We start from the raw sequence: 25,733 nt of genomic DNA on the forward strand, positions 1-25,733 counted from the left end.
TCTTTTTATACCCTTTATGTTTGCAAAATTTCTAAAAAATTAAAAATCAATAGCTATGTCATCAATAAATTATTTAAATTACAAGTTTTTGTAATTTAAAATTATGTATAAGATATAAACTTATATATCATATAGTAAATAGTATCTAATTGGTACACAATTTAACATGTGTATTTAGAGAGTAAAAACATGAAATTTAACGGTTAGATTTTTAAAATATGTGTTAATGTTAAGCTTTTTAAAGGAAGTTGTAACCTTAGGATACAACCAATTACATAACTAAATTTTATCCCCAAAATATTTAAGGATTAGTATAATATGAGTTTATTTGTCAAACTTATTACTAAGTGTATATTTGGGAACAACTTATCTAATTTATTGCTGAAAATGTTTTACTGAAAGTGTGCTGAAATATACTTATATCTTGAGAAAATTTGAAAAAGTAAGAAAAAACGAAAAATAGAGAGGTTTTAAAAGCTAGACTTTATAAGTTGATGTTAAATAGACATTAAGGGTATGTTTAGATACCGTTTATTACTAAAGATTAAAAATATTGTAACAAAATAATTTTTAAATGTATAAATAATGTCGTAGAACCCAATTCTAAAGTTGTTTTTTGAGGAAAAAAAAGTAATTTATGAGTCCCGTAAACAGTGCATCGGACCCAAACATAAACGCGAACGGTAATCGTAGATGACGCAAACGCTATCCAACCAAAGGCTAAGTTTATAAATAAGTCTATCACCCAGCTTATTTATTATATATTAATGAGCCTACTTTTTAAGCCTTGATTGTTTATTAGTCTATTCATGATGAATAGTGTTTTTTTCTTGGGCTCAGGTCTAAAACTAAGGTTGAAGATTGACTTGCTTATAAACAAATAAATATAATAAAAAAAACTTTTTATTAGTAAGTTAATTGTTATCTCACACCTATAAATAACTAAATATAGTATTTATTAATAATTTCACATGTAATATTTATATTTAAAACATAAAATTAGACGATATGTACATTAAAGAGTGTGTGAGAATTATTATCATGTGCATGTATGTATCGGTTTATACATGTATTGCAAGTAATAGTAAGATACAAATATTTTTCACAACTTTACTAGTGTGATAATTACTCATGTTAATTTAAATAATATCACATTCACCTCAATCTATTATTTGTCATATCATTTTATTACACAGCAATCAAAATGTGAAAAAGGTAGTGAAACATTTTTGTGTCCTAGCTTTATTGCTAAATTCTCATTATATAGGTCTTTATCATATATACAAAATCCAGTTTGTTAGGTTGAATGGTATTCTCTGGAGGCCCTCTGCATCCTGCAGTCCTACTCAATTCTGGTCATGAGTATGAAAGCATGAAACTGATGTCATTGCAGACACCAGTGCTCAGTCATGAGTCATAACTCATATGTGATAGGTTTACTTTATTTATTTTTCTATAGGTTTTAGTTTCTACTTTCTAGCTTTCTTTGTATTTTCATTATCCTTTCACCAAATCATCAGTGCCCAGACACTCAAATAATTAAAAAAACAAAAATAAAATCTCCTATAATTTGTATATAAATCTTGCAGTAAACGAATAAAGTAATGAATAAGTTAAATGATCCACTTTCTAGAAATTAAATTCATTATTTATTACTGTACATCAGACTCAACCGTAAAAATGACCGAACACTATTTTTTTTCTAAAATTTGTAGTAAAAAGACACTGTTTCGAAACTAAATAGGAAAATACCACTTTTATAGTACTTGAGTTTAGTAAATTCGAAAATCATTTGGAACTCGAGTTTAAGACACTCGAGTTCCTAGAAGTTTTGCCACCGTGGCACTGCTGAGGTGAAAATTGGGCGATTAAAAAAAATAATGTGGTACTCGAGCTTGGTATACTCGAGTACCATGCTACACAATACTCGAGTATAACATGCTCGAGTACCTTTTATAAATAAAATTATGTTTATTTTATTTCTACGATACTCGAGCTCACCAAGCTCGAGTACCTTGTAACTTTTTTTTTTTTTGGATTATCAACAAATAAACATAAACATAAAATGCTGTTTATTTTATTTCTACAGTACTCGAGCTCACTAAGCTCGAGTACCTTGTAACTTTTTCTTTTTTTTTTTGATTATCGACAAATAAAAATAAACATAAAAATAAGTAGCTTTTTTATGTTTCTATTTATTTAAATAGAAGTATTGTAAAATATAAAGATTTTAATTTCAAAATATGAATTAATTTCGACATTAATTAAAATTGTTCATTGTTTTCTCATAAACATTGTTCACTATTTTCTGCAAAAACTATTTTTACGATTTTGCATAAAATTATTTTCTGTTCAGCATTATTTAAAAAAATTTCACTCGCTCTTCCACCTTCCCCTTTAGATGCTTCCTAGCTTTTTGGATTGCATGAAAACGGTCTAATCGCATTTGCATTTGATTGTTCTCTTGTTCAAGACAAGCAAGTATGTTGGAAGGTTCATTTCTAGGTAACTCGGCTAAGCGTGCCTTAGGAACTTGTAACCCATACCATCTACAATACACCTCCAACTCACACCTTTTCTCGTGTAGGGTTGACCATGGTGGTTTTGCTATGGTGAGCTCTATTGTAGTGGTATTTGTACTTAGCTTTGTAGGTTTTCCGACCATGATGTGCCCGACCATGGTGCTACAGTAGCGGGCTGGTGACGTGTCTTCAAAAAACTACTCATGCCACAGTTGGCGCTACATCATGTTTATTGTATATTTAAATCTGCTTACTGTATTCATAAAATCTATTTTCTGCATTAATTAAAACTGTTAACTGATTTCTCATAAAAATTGTTCACTGTTTTCTACATAAACTATTTTTATTATTCAGCATAAAATTATTTTCTGTTCAGTATTATTTGAAAAATTGTTCACTGTTTTTTCTGCATTAATTATTCACTATTCATTAGGTGTTTTATGATCCGGATGCTCTAATACCAATGACTATCCAGGAGGAGCACAGCAATAATATGGAAGCATAAACAATGATAAAATAGATAATAAAGAGAGTAAATAGTAAAATAGATATATTCAAAATAAGGTTAAAATGGAGTATGAAATATGAAAATAGAAACTAGTAAAATCTTAGTTGAATAAAAACTTCAGTCTTTGATAAACTTGAAAACAAACTGCTGTCTTTGATACAAACATGAAAATAAAACTGTCTAAAGAGAAAGGTTACAAGATTACAAGAGGGGGAGAGAGTACAAAAGTATTTCTGAGGGAGACGGAATGCTATTACAAAAGGCTTACTAAAACTTGGAACTTAAAAGTTTAGAATCTTAGAAACTTGTCTTCTGTCTTCGTAGTCCGTCTCTTTTATAGGTAAAATGAACCATGGTAAAGTAACCTGAGTAGGTAAATTTAACTCAAGTTAATCTGACAGTGGTATGGAAATTAGTACTGATGAGTAATAGTCTGTCTGCATCTGTTTGGGAATCTTTTAGATCTCGGGAATCTATCAGATTTCTTTTTGCGCATGCTAGTAAACAGTAGTAACTTTTGAACATATGTCTGTATCTGTCTGGATTGTCTTGATTTGTTTGGAAGCTATTCACGCGTGCTGGTGAATAGTGATCTGTCGCCAGTGAAACAGTGATTTGTCGCCAGTGAATAGTGATTTGCACCCTACATTTTGTTTATTGTTTTTTTTTAGTTGCAACTTACGCATATGCAAGTAAAAATAATATGCAAGTATTATAAAAGATTTAATTGCTTGAGTTAAAATCATCTCCTTCATTAATAAATAAGGAGTTATAAGAAAAAAATTAGAAAGGTTTTTATTGATAATCTTAATTACAGATATTATATATAAGGACAAATATACAAAATTACAGAGAGAAAATTTTATTAATGTAGAAACAGATTTTATCAATGCAGTAAAATGGATTTGATTATTGTGAAATTCAAACATGAAAAAGCATTCAGATTTGGCTTTTAAATTTAGAAAACACGATTTCACTTGGTGTTTTATGAGAAAATAGTGATTTTTTTTTTAAATAGTGAATAGAAAATAATTTACGCAGAAAAGAGAGAACAATTTTTTAAATAATGCTAAACATAAAATAATTTTATGGTAATGCTAAAAACAGTTTATGCAGAAAACAATGAACAACTTTTATGAGAAAACAGTGCATAGTTTTAATTAATGCAAAAAACTGATTTTATGAATGCAATAAGCAGATTCGAATATACAGTAAACATGATGTGTGGAGGGCAAATTTTATTAATGTAGAAACATATTTTATCAATGCTGAAAAATAGATTCGATTAATGTGAAATTCAAACATGAAAAATCATTCAAATTTGACGTTTAAATTTAGAAAACACGATTTCACTAGGTGTTTTATGAAAAAACAGTGAAATTTTTTTTAAATAGTGAACATAAAATAATTTACGTAGAAAAGAGAGTGAATTTTTTTTTAAATAATGCTGAACATAAAATAATTTTATGCAGAATGCTAGAAATAGTTTATGCAGAAAATAGTGAACAATTTTTATGAGAAAACAGTGAACAATTTTACTTAATGTAGAAATTAAATTCATATTTTGAAATTAAAATCTCTATATTTTACAATGCTTCTATTTAAATAAATAAAAACATAAAAAAGCTACTTATTTTTATATTTATGTTTATTTGTCGATAATACTCGAGCATAGTGAGCTGGAGTACGGTAGAAATAAAATAAACAACATTTTATGTTTATGTTTATTTGTTGATATTCAAAAAATAAAAAATAAAAAGTTACAAGGTACTCGAGCTTGGTGAGCTCGAGTACTGTAGAAATAAGATAAACAACATTTTTATGTTTGTGTTTATTTGTTGATAATCCAAAAAAAAAAAAGTTACAAGGTACTCGAGCTTGGTGAGCTCGAGTGCCGTAGAAATAAAATAAACAGAATTTTATTTATAAAAGGTACTTGAGCATGTTATATTCGAGTATTGTGTTGCATGGTACTCGAGTATACCAAGCTCGAGTACCACATTATTTTTTTTAATCGCCCAATTTCCACCTCAGCAGTGCCACGGTGGCAAAACTTCTAGAAACTCGAGTGTCTTAAACTCGAGTTTCAAATGGTATTCGAGTTTGCCAAACTCGAGTACCATAAAAGTGATATTTTCTTATTTAGTTCTGAAACAGTATTTTTTTGCTACAAATTTAAAAAAAAAATGGTATTTGACCATTTTCGCCCAGACTCAACTCAATAACAATTTTGCCAAGGTGTGAGGTCTGCTAGAAAATAAAAGCAACGAAATTAATAGAAGCCCTTTTTTTTTTTTTGGAGAAACAAGTCCTTTATTTCTCCATCATCAAACTTCTGCATCAGTACTGCAGTGGTCCAAGAATCATTTTTTCTCTTTCTTTAATTATGCTTCATCTTCTACTTCTTCTTCTTCACAAGTGAATAGCTAGCTAGCTAGCTTTGACCATGAACATTTATATATGAAGACCATACTTGGAATCATAAAGCTCACACTACAAGCTGACACGTGGCCAAACTTTTTTGGTGTCCAACCAGTAAACGGCTAAATGCCCATTCGCCTGTCACTGTCATCGCCATGCATGCAATAGCTGTGGGTATTAAAATATATCTAAGTAACGGCCCTAGCTAGCTAGATCACCCATTTCACGTGAAATCCCTTTTTATTTTTCAATTGACTAACTTGAGCTATTAAGCACACAATAGTATACTATTTTTTTTTAAAAAAATTATCAAAAATTAAAAATATTTAACATATTTTTTTATTTTTCATAAAATGTAAAAAAATTAATATGTGCTCTTAAGTTACACACTAATCAGATCCTTTTATTTTTGTGAGAGTGAAAGTAACCTTGAAACGTATCTAATATTTTTCTGTCAAATTTTTGGCTAATTGCGGGAAATTTGTTAGAAGCTGCATGCAATGCAAACACAATCTCCATTCATATCTTATATGTAACCGATAAATTACAAAAAATCCTTTCATTTCTTTGCTTCCAAGTGTACGTAAAGTCTTGCCCATGCCACACCCTTATATATATTTATGTACTATTCATGTGGTGCCGCTTTCAACTTTGAACTTATAACATCTGTGCTGCCGACAAACTTTTATTCATACGGAAAAAGAAAAGTTCCTTTAATTCATGAACAATCATTTACTTAAAGGGTCTTTAAATAAATGAGTTTTTTGCTTTTTTATTTACTTGTTTTATTTGTTGAAAAATTTCATCCAGATGTTTCGGTCCAGTGCACTGCATGAAGAACTACTAAAGCAATATATATGTGACTTTAACGCCTATAGTTTGTCGCCTACAATATAATAGAGAAATGGAAACAAGCCAAAAAAACATTAAATGTGACTTTAAAATATCAGAAATAAACAAATAAACTATTGAGAAAAAAAAAGTATTTAAGTGCACATTAAATTGCATTTTGTCGCCTACGATATAATAGAGAAATGGAAATAAGCCAAAAAATAAATAAATGTGACTTTAAAAAATCATAATTAAACAAATAAACTATCGTGGAAAAAAACTAATTAAGTGCACATTAAATTGCATTAATGGGCTTCAAGGATATTCTTAAAATTTTAATTTAGAAGTAAATTTTGTCTCACTTATTATTATTGTAAGGACGTGAATTGGTTCAGAGCCCAATGGGTTTGGGTAATGACACAATAGACCCACAACAATGAATTTGTTAGAGAATGGGTTTAATGTTGAACGTTCAGTGAGTCTAGTAAGAATCACTACGGGTTAGTTTAACTTAGGAATGAACGTAAAAAACAAGTTAAAAAGAAAAACACTCTTCAGTTAAGTCCAAGAATGGTATGTTCTTGTATATATTTCTTAGACTTATACAAATACTCAAGTTCTTGGTTACAAAGAGGTTTTCTTTGTTCTTCTTCTTCTTCTTCTGATCTCTCTTATGTAATGGACTCCTTTCTTTTTTATACTCCTCCCCTCCTCTCATCCTAGCCGTCCACCTGTTGATCAAGTAATTCATCTTCTTGATACTTGTCCTATCGAAACCTTCTTGAAGTTCTTGGTGGGTAGTTGTAAGGCTAGCTAGAAGTCATTGTTCAAGAATCATCTCCACATTAATGTGGCCAGTTGTTTGGGTGCAGATCATTCAATGCAGTGGTAGCAGTTTTATCCCCAGATATTTCTCAATTCCCTGTTGACTCTCCTCTCTCCAAAGCTTATCCTCCTTCCAAGCATAGTTGTCTCATTCCTAGTACTTGTTGGGTGATCGGACTTTAGGTTTTCACTTTGTTTACTGAGGAGGTTTGTCTCCTCAGACAATATCTTCTGCTTGTCTTGACCAGCTCTTGTCCTTGGCTTAACAACCTACCTGCCTTTACTAATACTTGTTTGTCCTCAGGCTCATTGACGTCCTCAAGTGCGGCCCACGGTCTAATACCCTTATCCAAGCTGTTGATCCCCACAATTATTATTATTATTTGCTTTGCTCTCGGGGGGAATTGTGCGTTATTTAGAAGAGAAATTTGGTTATGATTATTGAATTTTTTATATTCATGGAAAATTTTATTTAGACTCGCTCATGTTGCAATTTGTTTGACAAAAATTACTAAAAGAACCATGTAGAACATAATTTGCCTAAGCATATGCCAATTAGCAAAGCTTCATATTTTCAAAATTGACAATAATGCGAATTTTAAATTTTTAATAGTAAAATTTTGGTCCAGTGAGCCGAAAGAAGAATTGATAAGATTACTCTTTTATCTCGAGTTACGTGTGTTGTTCTCTCATTTTGATATGGTCATTCATATATATGATTAGATTAGATTTGATTTGTCGTGTGCACCATTGTCACATGGATTATTAAGCATATGCTCAACGTGTGGGACCAATCCAGCTACCTCTAGATTATGCAGCTTCTAAATAAATTGAAATCACCACGTGGCTCCCATAGACTCATGACAGAGATATATATTCCTTATTTTTATGTTACTACAATTTATTAAATTATCCTCTCCTTAGTGGGGCTTAAAAATATTCGTTAAGATTAATAATGAAATAAAAATTGGATAAATATGGGATTCTTTTAGCAAAAACAAAGGTGAGGTTTGAATAATTAAACCCTAAATACTTCTCACTTACCAATTCATATTATACTTTGGGTTAATTTCATTAATGTACTATCATTTTCATCTTAGTTTCATTTGTTTTGTTAAAAAATATTTTTTTGAAAAACAATTTCTCGTATTTTCGAGTGTTTTTTTCATTGTAAAACATTGGTAAAATGTGAAAATGTTTTCTGTTGATCGAAAAACATAGTAATAAAACTTGTAGAATGTGTTTATGACTTTTTTTGTAAAATATTTTCCAAACCCATGCGTGAGTCCTCCCTGCCTTGAGCCGCTTCTCTCTTTCTTGCACACCCCTACCCCTCACTTCTAAGACAAGTCTTTGGTTCGGTGGCACGAAAAGAGTGATAGGCAACATTGGGGTTCGTGGGACAAAAGCAAGCGGCAATTGATAGTAGTTTTGGGGCTTTGCTAATATGTAATGGGGGTGTTATAATTTCTTTTTCTTTTTATGGATTTTTTTTTTTTTTTTTTTTTTGTAATGGGTTGTGGCTTTTTTTCCCTAGTTTTTTGTTGTTGTTATGGGTGTTTTGGTTTTCATTGTAATGAGTTTTGATCTTTAGGGTTTTATTTATTTATTTTTAATAATGGGTGTTGGTTGTGGATATATAGGTTCTATAATGAAGGAAATTTTAACATTTTACATCACGTGAAACATAATATATATATATATATATATATATATATATATATATATATATATATATATATATATATATATGATTTATGGAGCATTTTCAAAGAATGCAACAAAAATACTATAAGAAAAAATCTTTTCAATTGAAAACATTTTACAATGAAATAAACCAAGCCTTAAATATGGCACTATATAAGATAAGATAAGTGTGTGAAGGGAGGGGGTGGGGGGACTAATCTACCAAAATAGCAATTTTTTATTCACATAAGGATGAAAAACATAATTGAAGTATGGATGCAAGTATTCACAAAATACAAAAAATAAATGTGATATTGAAGTGTTCTAAATTTCTAATAATATTAATGATTAAAATCCTATTTTGACTTTTTTTTACTAGTATATGTTGGAAAGATACAATCATATCACTACAAATAATATTTAATATACACCTGCAGTGAGGAATCTAGGATTGGACTCAGAGAAAAAAAAAATCATATAAACAAGCTGTGGAATATTTTGAGAGTTTAAGAGCAATACTCAAAAATCATTGTCTTCTATGGCTAATGTGTCGTTTTGGTGGATGTCTCCACACTTGGGTTACACTTAACACAATATGACAACCCATGTTGGATGGGAGCCAGCTTCGGTGGCAATCTTGGATTTTGCCGCGAGAGGTCATCATGAGGGACAAACCCTTTGCAGTTATGTATACATAGACATCATGAGCTAGATGTAGTCATGTAGATATGCTACGAAGTGCAAGAAAGCTTGAAAAGGACCTTGGACTTCATAACATAATTATGTTTGAAGGTTGTGCTCACTGTTCAATGGCATGCTAATGAGCCTCATAACCTGGAACCTTTGGGGCCACATTGTAGAGCTCCTTAGGGTCCTGTTGAACAATTTTAGAGAGTGGCGGCAAGTTTGCTAGGGTGGATACCTTGTACTAATAAGTATTCGTTTGGAAATTGATTATATTTGGTAGTTTGTATACATAATGTGAGGCAGAAAGTTTAAAGTTTGTTTCCAAAAAGTTGAATGTTAAATTATTTTAAATAGAGCTTAAATAAAAAGTGACGTAGAATCCACAAACAACATATAAAATAAGCAAAAAATCAATTTATAATTCAACGTCAAACACACATTAAAAGTTTGTTTGTGAATAACTTATATAACTTTTTGTTAAAAGTACTATAGATGAAAGATAAAAAAAAAAAAAAAAATGCTAATTGATGTTTTGCTGAAAGTACTGTAGTAACAAAACAAACAAACAAAAAAAAAAAAAATCTTAAACTAGCTTATAATTAATCTAATCCCAAATGGACCAAAGGTGTTTGTTTCTTTTGTAGTTTTGCAATATTTAACAATACTACAAACACAACCATTTTTACACTCAAATTAATAACTTGTTAATTTGTGTAATTGTGAGTGATTGAAAAAAAATAGCGAATTCACACGTGTTAGTATTTAGTAGTAGACAAAAAATATTGACCATTTCATTTGATTATTGTGTAATTATAGGTTGAAAATCAATATATTTAATTGCCATATTTAAAAAACACAGATACATGTCCAATGTTCGATTCTATAATTTCCTATGCTATACGTATCGTTTATATATCTTCTACGTGGCTTCGCCTTGGTTGGTATTGATCTCATGCAATCCATTCAAACACTTGACTTGAGAGGTACACCGTAGAACTAGATATAGCAAAAATAGAACGCAATCTCTAATCATTGGATTGATAATGATGTGAACACAAATACCAAAGATGAGAGTGTGTGATATTAAGTAATAATTTTTAATTTTTAAATAATATTATATATATTTTTACACAATTTTTTATTTATAAATATTTTTTAAAAATATAAATAAAATCACAATTGGACGGAATTTACTGTAGCAAAAGGAAAAAAAACACGAGGGAGCTCCAAAATTAGTTTACTAGTATAAACTATAAAGTGTGTGTGATTGGTTGCATAAGTTCACGAATCCCGGTGAAAATAGAAAAAGAAAAAGAAAGTCACAGGACACAGACACAACAGTAATAATAATAAAATAAGAGAAAGTGAAAGCGGTTTGTAAAATCTTTTTTCCTTAAAAACTAGAAAAAAAGTTTTAGTATTTAGTATGTCGGGTCACATAATAGATAAAATCATAGCTCTGAAGTTTCTGCAACTGGCTTTGAAAGTTTAGCTAATAACTTTGAGACACGTGGAGGAATGCTTTGAGTGGTTTCGAATAAATTAATGCCAGCTTTTCCAATTTACACCGTACGATCGATGCAGCCGCTCGCATTCAAAAATCCTTGTCAAAACTTAAACTCAACTCAACTCTCTGTCTTTGCTCGGCTGGGCTCTACCTTTCAGCTCAGTTTTTGTTTATATATATATATATATATATATATTTTTTTTTTTTTTGATTACTTGCTATAGAGGTTATTAAATTCCATCCCAATTCTCTCTTGGACCACATGAAAGGACTTTATTTTATTGCCTTTATTTTACTACTTTTTTTTCTTTTTTTGGGTTTCAAGTTTTCCTCCGTCACAAAGAGGCAAGGTTTGTCATAATTTAATATTGCCCACTTTATTACTTTGCCTTATTTTAGGTATTAAATTTAAAACTTATAGCAACTCTAATAACATAGAATACATTTTACTTAGAGGTATCTGTTTGGATATGATGATAAGTCCAGCGTTTTGCGTTTTGACTTTTTTTTTTAGAAGTATGTTTCAACTTTTCAATGGGTCCTGTGTAATGTTTAGAGGATCTATAAATCTCTTTTTTTTTAACAAAATTTTTATAAAAAATTGGCTCTACGGCACTATTTACACATTTAAAATTTATTTTGCTACAGTGTTTCAATTTTCAGTTTTAAGCAAAATAAACGGTATTCAAACAGATCCTAAACCATTAAAGTTATGAGATAATTGAATCACCAATGAGATTTTGGTCTCAATGTAAAGACAAACCGAACTTGTTTGGAAAAACTCAAGGGAGTAGTTAATTACCTAATGTTCAAAATTAGAGATAACCTTGAAAAACGCATACATTATTGTGTTCATGACTTTTGTATTTTGCTTTTTATTGAACCACAGTTGGGAAAGAGAGAGAGAGATGGAAATGGGTTTTTGAAACTTTGATAAAGTTTGAAATGCAAAGCTTCTTTTCTTTGAAGGTATGATTAAACATAGACGAAGTTATTCCATACATGAGAAAAGAAAGAAAGCATAAGATGCTAGAAAATTATTGGTTGTTTAAGTGCCCAATAAGCTGCTATTGATAATTGATTGGCCAAAGGTTGCACTTTATTTATTTATTATTTATTTAATTTTGTACCCATGAGAAGCGGCATTGTTAAGTTAATTAAACTATACATCAACTATATTATTCTTGGAGTGGACAAGAGGAAGGATCGTAACTTGTACTTAATAATAATATTGGGTTGATATGATCCCAAAATTCAAATCATTTCGTACACGACACTGACTTTGAAGTATCTAAAACCAATAGGAACCATGGATTATGCATTTTACATGTAAACGTGTAATATCAAATTTGCCTAAATCTTGTAAAGTCTTAACTCTTAACTAATAATACCAAACGCATGCAATTTGTTTGCGCATACCTTAACTACCCTTTGGCAAACTATGTCGAAAAAGGCATGGTAATTACTAATTATAACTACACATCTGAAAATTGTTACTTTAATGGATAATTTTGTTAATCTAGATTGTATTCATGTGGGCAAGACTTGCACTTGTCCTATTACCTTCCCACGTTTTATGGCTTAATCGAAAGGATAATGTTAGGCAAGAGTCTTGCAACTCAGTGGCATTATTTGAGTCTCTCTCTCTTACTTGTAACAACTAAATTATAAAATAATTAGCTTCTAAGTATGCGCGTTATACATGCTTAAAGGCTCTTCTATTTTTTAAGTAAAAATTAATAATTTTCATATATTATAATTTGAATTTTTTTCTCAAACAAATATAAGGGATAAACTTTAAAGATAAGGAAAAATAAAATGAACGTGATGGAAAAGAATGTTAAATTTTAGGAGTTCTCTTAGTTTTATTTATTTATTTTTAAATTGGTGGTGTTTTACTTTTATTCAGATGAAAAATGATTAATAATAAAAAAGCTAATCTTTATGAAATAAAAAGATGAACGAGAAGGGAAAAAAAAAACCTAAATTTTAAGAGTTCTCTTTTTGCATTCAAAATAAAATTTGTTATTTGACATTTATAACCTTATTTCTAAGAGAAGATACCCTTCATTAATAAGAGTATTTTTTTTTCTTCTGAGAAACACACACACGCACACATATAAGAGGAAGGGGATGAGATAAGAGAATACTAATAATGGTATATATGGTATATATAATAATAAAAAAGAATAAATAATGGTGTAATACTAATACTATGTTTCGGAGTTGAATAAAAACATATAAAGAATTAGATTGATCATAACAAATAAATAAAATAGAATATCATATATTTAATATTTTCTATAATGTATTGGAGAGTTTATGACATCATGGTTTAAATTTTGTTTTTGTCCCTAAAATATGCATAATTTTCAATTTTATTTTCTAAACTCAAAATGTTTTTTTTTCCGCACTAAACTATTGAGAATGCTATACTTTTGTTCTTGAACTTTTTTTCCCCTTCATTCCTAACTACTTAAAAATTTGTTCTTTTTCTTTTGTTGTTGAAAGTCTAAGATTTTAAAGCCTTTAAGATTAACATTGTTGTGCAACAGGTACCGTGGTCATCCCTATTTGACTTCGTCGTTCTTCTTCTATCATAATTCATAACTCCTATTCCTTCTACCTTTGTCAAGGATAATTGTTTTTCACTCGCCTTCCAAACTTTCCTCCATCCTTTCTCCGTTTAGAGCCCTAGACCCCAAAAAAAAAAAAAATTTTACCTTCGTGGGGGATTGAGACTTGCAGGATGACAAGATGCAACTTTTACAAAACTTTAAACCTAAAAGAATGTCTCTGTTTGACAGAAAATCATATATAGTATTATGGTAACACATTATCAACCTTCAATTTTGGGGGAAAGGAAGACTAATGTAAATGTCTCTTATTAAGTGTTATTATTATTATTATTATTATCATTATTTGCTTCTTCTTTTTGTTTGACCTATTTATTTAATGAAGGGTTATGGTGTTGTTTGTTTTGAAGAAACTAGTTTTTTAATGTAATTATTTGTTTTGAAGAAAATAGTTTTTTAATGTAAGATTTAAGTTTTATGTTTAGCAAATCTTTAAATCTCAAAAATTGAAAGGCAACGATAAATCGATGCATTAATATAACACTTTAGTAAAGCAATCCTTATCTTCAATTTTTTTTTTTCAGAGAGAGTTTCAACCTATGGCGTTTGATAATAGCTCTCTATCTTCAGCAAATCAAGACACCAATCACTTTTTGGTGTTAGCGAAAATTGAACCCCACATTTCTTATTCAACCCTTAGAGACTTTACCAGTTGGGCTAATGTGTGCAAAATATGTGAGAACCACACCATAATTATCCACTTAAATTTGTGCCATGTGTCCACTAAAGTTTTTTAATCTTTGTGCAAAGTGAGTTAATGAATGCAAAATATTGAAAATCTAGTATTAGTGAACTATAAAATTAATAAAAAAAGCCCAATCACATATACTCAATAAGAATCACCACACAACAAAAATCACCGCATGTTCTATTTTATTAAAAATTAGGAAAAAAATGATCATAAATAGTATTAAATTTAGATAAGAATTTTAATGTGTGACTAATTATGTTTACTTAAAAATAATAATTTGACTAATTATTTATATTTTGATGATAAAAATTGTGTTTAATTCTAAATGTATCTATACGTATGCATAAATGCATGTGTTACATGCTATTTTTTTTTAATAATTTGACTAATTATTTATATTTTTATAATAAAAATTGTGTTTTATTTTACCAATGTGATTCTTATAGGGTTTTATTTACCTTTTGATTTTCGTACAAAACATTGGTCGTAAGTAGATGAAATCTTAAGCATAGATCAAAATGAGAGTTTTGCTTATTAGAAAGTCCTAAAGTTAATACTAATTTGTTAGTGTGGTAAATAAATGTTGACAAATCGATGTGGTAGTAGATGTAATTAATGAATAATTATAAACTATTCCTAAAGTACAATATATGCAAACTTTCTTATCTAACACGATAGTAGGTTTCATTAATTAAATTTACAGTTGGTTCATTAATCATAAAACATAACATGTAGTTTATTTTACCAATGAGCTTCGTATAGGGTTTTATTTACCTTACGATTTTCGTACAAAGCATTTGTTGTAATTAGATGAAATCTTAAGCACAAATCAAAATGAGAGTTTTGCTTATTAGAAATTCCTAAAGTTAATACTAATTTATTAGTGCACTAAATAAATGTTGACAAATAGATGTGGTAGTAGATGTGATTAATGAATAATTATAAACTACTTCTATGCGGTAGTAGACGTGATTAATGAATAATTATAAACTATTTATAAAATAAAATATATGCAAACTTTCTTATCTAACACCATAGTAGCTTTCATCAATTAAATTCACTGTTGGTTCTATTATCTAAAGAATATACACTTATTGTATTTCGGAATATTCTATAATTTCAATGTGACAAACAACACATCAACACCATAATAGATAGAGTTTTAATTACATTTCAAATTTATACTTGGAAGTTTTCTTATAAAAGTGTAAGATTTATCTAACTCATACATTTGTATACCACCAAAAAAACAGTTAAAGATAAAAGTATACAAAGAAATTCGGCAAAATCACGGGGATAAAAAAACTTTAGTACAGGATAAAGATGGTTTGTTGGAATAAGGTTGTAACGCTCATCTGTTAAAGAAAAATTAAAATCCTAATGGTGATGCTGTAAAGCCTAATGATGATGATTGATGGAGTAGGATAAAGAAACTTTGGTAGCACATAGGCTATCAAAATTTTAAAACTATAAAAAGCAGAGCTGAGCCGTGAAGATTTTTATATTATAGTAGAAAATTTAAGAAGGAGCATTTAATGTTAAGCCGCGAAAGCCAAAGCTTAAACTGAAGGAAGCAAAGACAACAAAGTACAACCAAAGCAAAGTAAAAAAAAGAACACAACAGCAACAACAACAACAACAAACGAAAGACAAACACGCAAAACAGGCTTTTGTAGTTCTCTGCCGAATCAAAGGGGTCAGATTGATTTTGATTTTTCTTTCGTTTGCCTTACACCGTGAGTACACTTTAACACAAACCCCCGCGCCTATTTTCTCTCTCTCTCTCTTTTTTTTTTTTAATGTTTTATGTTTTGTAGTTTTTTCAAAACTCAACTAACACAGCCTTTTCTCTCTCTAGAATTTAGAATTGAGTGACCGGCGGGAGAGAAATCTCGCCGGGAATTGGGTTATCTCCGAGGCCGGAACCTTTAAAATTGTTGTTTGTTGGGTTTTGAAAATTTGGTTAATTTTAGGAAAACAATGATGATGATGATGATTAAGCAGAAACAAACAAAAAGTGAAATATTCGATGTCTGTTTCTTTATGTTGTTTTTGTTGTTGTTGTTGTTGTTGTGGTGGTGAATGATAGCTTGCAAGCAGAATGCAGGTTCCAAAAATATAAAAGCACAAGTTGTGGCTTCTTCAAACTTAAAAAAGAGACACAAAAACAGATCCCTTTGATTTTTGTTCCTATCTTTCTTTTTTTTTTCACATTTCTTTTGCTTCTTTCTTCTTCTTCTTCTTCTTTTTTCTCTTTCTCTTCTCAATTTTGCAATTTCTTGAGAGAGAAAAAGTGTGGGAGTGAGCGAAATTGGTCATGGAGCTCAATTTTGTTTCTTAAAGGTGGGATTTTTTTTGTTTGTTATATTAAGTTAATTTCTGTTCTCAATTAATTCCCTTTCCTTGTCAAAATACCTGTGTTTTTTTTTTTTTTGGTTGTGCTGAATTTTCAAGTTTTTTCAAAAGCTGGGACTGCTGTTCTTGATCTTTCATATTTTATATAATTGTTGAGAATTTGAGCTATGCAAAACTCAGAAAAAGAGTGAATTTTGTTGTTGGTGAACTAGAAAAATAAAAAACTGTAATTTTTTTAGTACAGTTGAGAGGTAGTTTTTGCTTGTTGTTTTAATCTGTTTTCTCCTAATTTTTCTTTGAAACCAAACTAGGCATTTGTGTTTGGTCGTTGGTAGGTAAGCCAGATGTTTTCGGTTTAAAAAAAAAAAAAAAAAAATTCAAGTTCTCCCCAATTATACTTAAATGGGTATTTTTTTTGGTGCTTTATTTCTCACACAAAAATATTAGATATGGGTTTTTGATTCTGCTTTCAAGTTTTTGATGATGTACCATAATATAACATCTGTGAATTCTTTTTTTTTTTTTTTTCAGATGAAGAGCCAGGCAGTTTAGGCATGTGGGCAAGTTAGGATCTTTGGAGGTTTTTTTATTTTATTTCAATTTTGTGCAAAAGTTTCTGCTTTGTAAGTGTCGCTATGCCATTTGAAGTAACGGATCAAAGGGGCGTGCCTGCCTCGCAACACTTCTTTGAAGATATTTCTTTTTCTTCACAGGTATTTGTGGTCTTCACAGCTCTAAATTTCTCTGTCTTTCTTCTATAAATGTTAGTTATCAAATTTTCTACTCTTTTTTTTTTTTTTTTGTTGTTGTGAAAAATCAAAATTTTGTACTTTGGATTGTAAGTTTGTAACTTGTTGTCAACTATGAGCAGAGAGAAGTTGGATATCAAAAACCCAAAAGCATTCCTTATCACCAAGGTGAGGACCATTGAATTATAGTGGGAATCTCTTCAAATTCATGATGAATGCACGTAGTTCAGATGCCCCACACTTATTTGACATATTACCGTAAATAGTTGCATGTCCTATTGTTTTTGTTTTCTCTTAATTAGAAGATTCTTGCATTGATCGGGTCGTTATACAATAACGGTCCTGAAAGTAAAATGATATTCTTTGCCATTTAAAGAAAAGTTTGAGTTTTGTCCTCAAATTTAGTATGCCTAATCATTGATTTAAGCAAGACAGATAGAGTATCAAATGAATGCAAGAAATCAATCCATCTTGTTTAAATGAATGTCTTTTGGTGCCATGCGTCATTCAATTGACCATGTGAATACTTTTGGAGCACCATGTCTGCCCCAAGCATTGACTTGGCCATTTGGCCTATGGAAATTGCTAAACGTGTAATGGCCATGAATTTAAAATGAAGTTCTTTTCCATTTAAAGAAAAGGTTGAATTTTGTCTGCTTCGAGTTTAGTATGCCTAATCATTTGATTTAAGAAATTACGGTGTTGATAGAGCATCAATCACCAACTTGATCCATCTTGTGGAAATAAATGTCTTTTGGTGCCATGCATCTGTAAATTGACCAGCTGAATATTTTTGCAGCACTCTATTTGTCCCAAGCATTGAAATGGCCATTCGGCCTCCTAATGGAAATGGTGAAAGTGTATTTCCTTTTAGGGAGATGATCTTTTCACATACACTACTGTTATGATAATTTAATTGGCAAGGGAAACTTGGACCATTTTCTGAGTGTTTATAATTGTAGCTATGACTCTTTAGAAAATATGCCTAAACCAGTTTAGTGTGTAATTTGTCTTGATGAATTCATTGTGAGAACTGTGTTTGGGTACTTTGTTGCATACTTATTATTTTCAACCCCAATATAGAAATATTTTGCTTAAAGATTAGTGACAGATAGTTATGTAGTTGACACTTTTAATTTTAGATGCCCAACAAAATTAGAGTTTATGAGAATAACTCTGTTACTGTTTGTGAGAATAACTTCTCTTTGTTAGTTCTTTTTCTTTTGTACGTGTGCTTTATCCTGCCCAGTTCATTGATTCGTGTTTTCAGTGTTGTATCCATCTGATTAGGGTTCATAGTCATGTTTCTTTAACATGGTTAAATTAATGTCTTTTTGCTATGTAGTTCACTTCTATTAAATAATTTATTGAAATTTGCTCAGTGCTTTCCCAAGCAAAGCTTTGAGCATGCTGGGGTTCCTCTGATTGTTGGTGTAATTTTGGTCAGCAGGAATGAATGGAATGATAGCTACACCTGAGAGCTTGTTGGATGCTTCACTACACGCAGGAAAACTTTCATCCATTGGGACACAGTCTGTGGATTGTTTGGAACTGCCAGAGTCAAGTCTACTTAGAGACCAAACAGAAAAGCTACGTGTTAGTGGGAATGGAGGCATTGTCAGTTTGACTAATGCTTCACGGAAATCTATGCATCATCATATGGGATTACGGCCAAATGTGTGTGTGCAGTTGCCTTCTCAAAGTTTGGAAGGAAAGACGACTGTTATGAGTGGAACCAATCGTGAGAGTAGTCTGTTTTCAAGTTCATTGTCTGAAATATTTAGTAGAAAGTGTAAGCTTTCCTTTTCATTTCTATCATATGCAAATCATATCTTGAATGTGGGTAATAGTTGCCTCTCTCTCTTAAAGTTAGGCATTAAAGTTGTCATTGCACTATGGCTTCACCAGTTGTCGGTTTTAATATGCTATCGTTTCATGGTAAACATATACATTAAAGATGTAACAAACTCTAGCTTTTATCATAATATTTACTTTTTTGATGATTTAAAAAAAAATGAATACAAGAAAATAGAGTGGGAGAATTTCAGTAAGTAGATTAGTCCGTGGAGATTGAAGAGATCTCTCAACTGGCTGGTAAATGTTTATCATGAGATTCTGCTATAAGTTATGCATTTTACTTGTTGTCTTATCCTATGAGAAAACTCACATATTTTAATAAACTGGGTTCAAAATCTCACTGAAACTTCTTTTAAACATATGATTTTGCATGTTTTTGTTTTGTTTTTTAAAATAAAATTTAAAAGCCAATGATTGCATTTGTATTAATTTAATATAATGGATACATTCCCTTTTGCATTTTCTGTAACTGTGCATACTTTGATGCAGTAGGATTGCTGGGAAATGAGGTTCCATATCATCGTCCTGCTAATGCTGTGGCTTCCTACCATGATGAAGAACCGTTTGAATCTCTTAAAGAAATTGAGGCCCAGACTATTGGAAACCTCCTTCCTGATGATGATGATCTATTTTCTGGTATGACTGACGGGCTGGCATGTAATGCTTATGCCAAAAATGGTGATGACTTCGAAGATTATGATATGTTCAGCAGTGGGGGAGGCATGGAATTAGAAGGGGATGATCGTACATGTATGGGCCAAAGAAGTTCTGATTATATCAGGGGACTTTCCAATGGCCAAGTGGGTTCTAATGGCTCAATACACCCTTATGGTGAACACCCATCTAGAACACTTTTTGTGAGAAATATTAATAGTAATGTCGAAGATTCTGAATTAAAGGCTCTTTTTGAGGTGCATATACTCCTTCCTTTTCATTGTTCATTAGGACTTCATGCAACTGATTCACAGCAAGTTAATTGACAAATTTTTTTCCCTGTCAGCAATTTGGAGATATTTGCAAGCTCTATACATCCTGTAAGCATCGTGGGTTTGTTATGATTTCTTATTATGACATAAGGGCAGCCCAAGAGGCAAAGAAAGTGCTTCAAAATAAAGCATTGAAGCGTAGGAAACTTGACATACATTATTCAATACCAAAGGTATGGTGGTTACCTTTCTGCCACTTGTGGTGCATGTGTCAATACTGTTTTGGTCATCTTACCTCATAATTTCTGTGATATCATCATTTTTCTACTTCTTTTTACTTAATAAATTAATCTGATAATCTGATGCTTGATGTTTGCTAATGTTTTAGGATAATCCTTCGGAAAGAGATGTTAACCACGGCACCCTGGTGGTATTCAACCTTGATTCTTCTGTTTCAGATGATGAGATTCGCAAAATTTTTGGCTTTTATGGAGAAATCAAAGAAGTAATTTGTTGTTGCCCTGTTCTTTCATTTCTATAAGTGACAGTACAAATTTTAATTTTAATTAATTAATTTTTGTTGATTTGCAGATCCTTGATGCTCCACATAAGTATCAATACAAATTGATAGAGTTTTATGATGTTCGAGCTGCAGAAGCTGCTCTTCGTGCACTGAATAGGAGTGAAATTTCTGGGAAACAGATCAAGATTGAACCAGGCCATTCAGAGATTGCAAGATGGTGGTACTGTCTATTTTAACTCCCTCTTATTTCTCAATAGCATCATTAAAAAAGATGTTGAATTCGAGGGGGATGGGGATCCTATTTCTGTTTTCCCCCCTTTTGTCTGCTTGATCTTGAAACAAGCTAAGTGTAGATTTTATGTTCATTATGGATATTTCCCATGTGGTGTTTCTACTATGTTGTGCTTTAAAATTTTGACTGGTGAATGATGATATTATTCTGGATCACCCTGATCTGGTTTTACCACATGTTATTGTTCTGTCTTATTTCTTTGTTTCTCTCTTTCTAAATGATAATATACACACACACACACATGTGCGAACTAAAAATTCTTTTTGCAGTTTGATGCAACAGCCTGAGCAGGAGCAAGATGGACATAATGTTTGTCAAAGCCCTTGTGACAATTTATCATCAGGACACACGGGTATGATTTCTGTTTAAAGAATTTCCGCATCAGTTGAGGTCTTCTTAAAACACAAATATTTATTCTTGCTCTCACTCAATATCTTTTACAGCAACTGTCTCTCCTGGGGTTATTGCATCTAACAGTGTGGATAATGGATCTAACCTTGGTTTACATTCTGCACACCGATCATCTCTGAGTTCATTTATTGAAAATGCATTCCCTCATATGAGTTCAAGCGTTCCGAACAACTTGCCCTCTCCGGTGGGAGTGGCATCTATTGGCAAACAATTTGGAGTTTGTGAGTCCAACCATTCTCTGAATGAAATGAAGTTTGCTAACCAACGCATTCCCAATTTACATCCTCATTCACTCCCGGAGTATCATGAAAGTTTAGCCAACAGTGTTCCATGTAACTCTTTGAGCACCAATGCTGATATGGCTGGCAATCTTGGTCCCAGGATGACAGAAGGAATCAACGGTAGGCAAATTCACAGAATGAGTTCCAATGTTCATCCAGTGGAACTTAATGGAGGAGGTGAGTTGAATATATTGTCCTGTACTCTGTTTGAAATATGTACTTCTGTTGTTGGATGTTTTAGATTTTGGTATCTGGTTGACTACTAAACTATTTTAGATTAACAAGTGAACCATTCAGATTAAGTTCAATAAATCAATTATAAATTTTTAGGTTATTCTTCTTCTTCACTTGATTTTGAATAGTTTGAAGCTGGGACTGCTAAGTCCGCATGTGTTGCAGCCACACTTGTGGTCTGCATTTTGGGTTTATGCAATTTTAATTGCAGTAATTATTTATTTTTATTATATATATTTTTAACTTGCACAAAATGGATTAGCTATTTAGATTTTTTTTTTTTTTAATAATTTTTATCAATAGTTATCATAACTTATTGGTGTCCTCTGATGTATAGCATTTAATGTTGAAGTGCTGTTGCCTGTTGGCAAACTGGGCTGCTTGACTTTGACTGTTTTTATCTTGTATGACTCCATTCCCAATTGATTTTTTTCCCCTCATTTTCTTTCCTCTCAGCAAAGCATCCAAACTATTTATGATTAGAATATTGAGATCTTTAGGGAATTAGATAAAGGGTGTGGATTTTAATGTTTTGATTCTAAACTTTTGCAAATATGCTTACTTTAACTGTGGAATAAATAAGAAATGGGTAAAATATAAACAATAAGCATGTTATAATCCGGTTTGGCATTTTGCCTCTCTGTCCACAAATGAAATGAGAATTCATTAGCAATGGATTATTTATGGGTTAGAGAATACCTAATAGAGGCTTGTGATGTCTGCTATCTGAACCAAGCCTTGTTAAGTTTTCTAGCTGTTGTTGTCATCTCATCCTAGCTTAATATTGTATTAATACTCTTTGCTGTTACCCTTGTACAAGTTACTGTCCCCATCTTAGCATAATGTGGTTTGTAGCATACACTGTTGATTCTTATTTACCGTTATTCTTGCCATCTAGAGGAAAATTACACAATTTTTGGAAGGAATTGTTCCTCTACCTGCTATGTTTTTGTTCCTTTAGGTTTATGTATTATGTAAAACAAGTTAAGGTTTTGATATTTGATAAAATGTTTCTTTTTAGTTTTTGGTTCTTCTGGAAATGGGAGCTGTCCCCTTCATGGACACCATTATGCATGGAAGAACTCCAACTCATATCAGCAACATCCTTCAAGTCCTGTGATTTGGGGGAATTCGCCTTCATTTGTTGACGGTGTTCCTGCTCATCGCCTTCCACAAATGCCTGGATTTCCTGGAGGATCACCTCAATTACTGAACATGTCACCTGTGCATCATCATGTTGGATCCGCACCAGCTGTAAATACCTCCCTCTGGGACAGGCGACGTACCTATTTAGGGGAGTCTCCTGAAGCTTCTAGCTTCCACTTGGGTTCTCTTGGGAGCATGGGCTTTCCTCGTAGTTCTCAATTGCATCATATTGACATTTCTCCTCACAGCACCTTTTCTCATATTGGAGGAAATTGCGCAGACATGTTAACAAATGCTGGGCAACACTCTCCTCAGCAAATGTGCAACATTTTTCTTGGGAGGAACCCGATGATTTCAATGCCTGCATCTTTTGACTCTGCAAGTGATCGTGTGAGAAACCTTTCTCACCGTAGAAATGATGTAAATTCTAATCTTGCTGATAAGAAACAGTATGAACTTGATACTGACCGCATATTACGTGGGGAAGATGTCCGAACAACACTGATGATAAAGAACATTCCCAACAAGTATGTGAATGATCCTAAAAACATCTTGAGCATTTTTCTGCTTCTTTCTTTTATCTTCTATCTTTCAATTATCTTACAGCGTTTTCTTCTGATGAATCTTTGCTTTGTTTGAACAGCATTGTTAATTTATATTGATATACTTGTTATGATTCATGTAATCTGTAAATGTGCTTTGTTGGGGCATCTGTATATCCTGTTTGGCATTTTATGATTCCACCCCAAACAGGCCATTAATGTTTACCTCTTTAATTTTCTGCTTGGAAAGCAAGCAATAGAGGGTTGTCATCAAATATGACACTACTAGAAATTGTCTATTTTGGTCATGGTCATCCACTATGACCATGTATAGTAGTTTTAGGAGTGGCAGTTGACTTTTTATGAAAAGGTCACAGGTTCATTTGGGTGCTTTTTTCTATTTTCCCCCTCTCCCTTCTTCTTTCTATCAGCTGATGTAATGTATATTTTTACAGATATACTTCTAAAATGCTTCTCGCTGCAATAGATGAGCACTGTCGGGGAACATATGATTTTCTTTATTTGCCAATTGACTTCAAGGCAAGTAAATTTCTTTGTGGATAAGCTTTTTTGGGTAAGAAACCATATTGATGTTCCTTATCAAATTTACCAATATCTTCTGCAGAACAAATGCAATGTGGGCTATGCGTTCATCAATATGATTGATGCTCGTCAGATTATTTCATTTCATCAGGTTCAATTTATGAACTGTGATTTTAGCGTTGTGGTTTCTTATGATACTATTAGTTATTGGCAAAAGCTCATAGGATTAAAAAGCACAACTTTTGCAGGCATTCGATGGCAAAAAATGGGAGAAGTTTAATAGTGAAAAGGTGGCCTCCCTTGCATATGCTAGGATTCAGGGAAAAGCTGCTCTTATTGCCCATTTCCAGAATTCAAGCTTGATGAATGAGGATAAACGTTGCCGCCCTATTCTCTTTCATACTGAAGGTCCAAATGCTGGTGATCCGGTAGGGGTGTTGTAATATCTACTTGTTTATCATGGCCCTTTTGGTTATTTTGCTTAAGGATCTAACTGACATGATTTGTTGTATCTGCAGGAGCCCTTCCCCATGGGTACCAATATTCGATCAAGACCAGGCAGACCTCGAACTAGCAGCAATGAGGAAAACCACAACCAGGGAAACCCTTCAATTTCTGCAAATAGAGAGGAATATTCCAATGGATCGGATTCTTCAAAGGACTCTGATTGAGCAAGCTGATCTATCACATTAACCCTGTTTCTTATATGGGGCATATTCTGACTGTTTTTGTGGCTGTAGAGAAGCGCTTTTGCAAGATTTTGGACACAGGAGCGCATAACCAGAATCAAGTGGTTTACTTCTTTTTTTTTTTTTTTTGAAATTTCACATTGAGGCCAACTATGAGTATGCAAAATGACTTAGCGGATGCTCAAAATTTTGGCTAGTTTTGAGTAAACATTTTTACAATGGACATGTTCCAGAGGGATGTAACCCCACTTTTATGTGCAGTTCGTGGGGCAATCCTGTTTTTGTTTTCATTTTTTTTTTAAAATATAAATCTTGGTACTTTTCTAAGTGATCCCCATTTTTTTTTTCCTTCAAGTTTTTGTGTCTTGTGGGATTTTCTTTTTTGGTTTAAGCTTGGGTGTGCTTACTCAAAAGGGGTGTTGCCTAAAGCATACTTGAGTATTCTCGTTGGAAATTTTGTACTGCTACCATTAACGAATTGTTCTATATTGTTCCTGATTATATGTATCTTCTTACAGCTTGGCACTTTTTATTTTTTTGAGGAAATACAGCTTGGCACTTCAGAAAATTGTAGAACTCTCGTAAATTATGTTTTATAGTTCCAATAAATATGTAGCACAAGAGCTGTACCACTACCATGTGCTAGTAAGTATTTCATCCAATGAGTGTGGCTCGCACCATTAATACTATTGCCTTAGAACATTTTCCTAACTTTCCCATTTGTTGTGTGAAATAGTTTAGCACACAATTTTTTTTTTCTATAATATGTAGATGTTTTCTGTTAACGAGCATTAGGTGAAAAAAGGCTTCCTTTTCGAAACTCAAAAGAGCTTTCATGGAAAGATTAAAAGTTTGTCAGTGTGCGAAGATT

General features: G+C 31.7%; 1 protein-coding gene across 5 annotated transcripts; it reads left to right on the forward strand.

Moving 5' to 3' along the window:
* The first annotated feature begins 15,839 nt into the window (after positions 1–15,839).
* On the forward strand, positions 15,840–25,159 carry LOC142631251 (protein MEI2-like 1). Of its 5 annotated transcripts, none has more exons than XM_075805374.1 (15): positions 15,840–16,050; positions 17,201–17,382; positions 17,541–17,586; positions 18,866–19,210; positions 19,765–20,186; positions 20,276–20,434; positions 20,590–20,706; positions 20,793–20,944; positions 21,286–21,368; positions 21,460–21,885; positions 22,964–23,615; positions 24,086–24,170; positions 24,256–24,324; positions 24,422–24,601; positions 24,692–25,159. In XM_075805374.1, the coding sequence occupies exons 2-15, from the start codon at positions 17,305–17,307 to the stop codon at positions 24,842–24,844; spliced, it is 2,967 nt and encodes a 988-aa protein (XP_075661489.1). In that variant the 5' UTR covers positions 15,840–16,050; positions 17,201–17,304; the 3' UTR covers positions 24,845–25,159. The 5 variants fall into 5 exon arrangements, with proteins under 5 accessions (XP_075661489.1, XP_075661491.1, XP_075661492.1 ...); XM_075805376.1 differs by having other exon boundaries at positions 18,869–19,210; XM_075805377.1 differs by having other exon boundaries at positions 16,014–16,657; positions 18,869–19,210.
* The last annotated feature ends 574 nt before the right edge of the window (positions 25,160–25,733 follow it).

Source organism: Castanea sativa, chromosome 4 (genome assembly GCF_040712315.1).
Source record: "Castanea sativa cultivar Marrone di Chiusa Pesio chromosome 4, ASM4071231v1".
Lineage (NCBI taxonomy): Eukaryota > Viridiplantae > Streptophyta > Magnoliopsida > Fagales > Fagaceae > Castanea > Castanea sativa.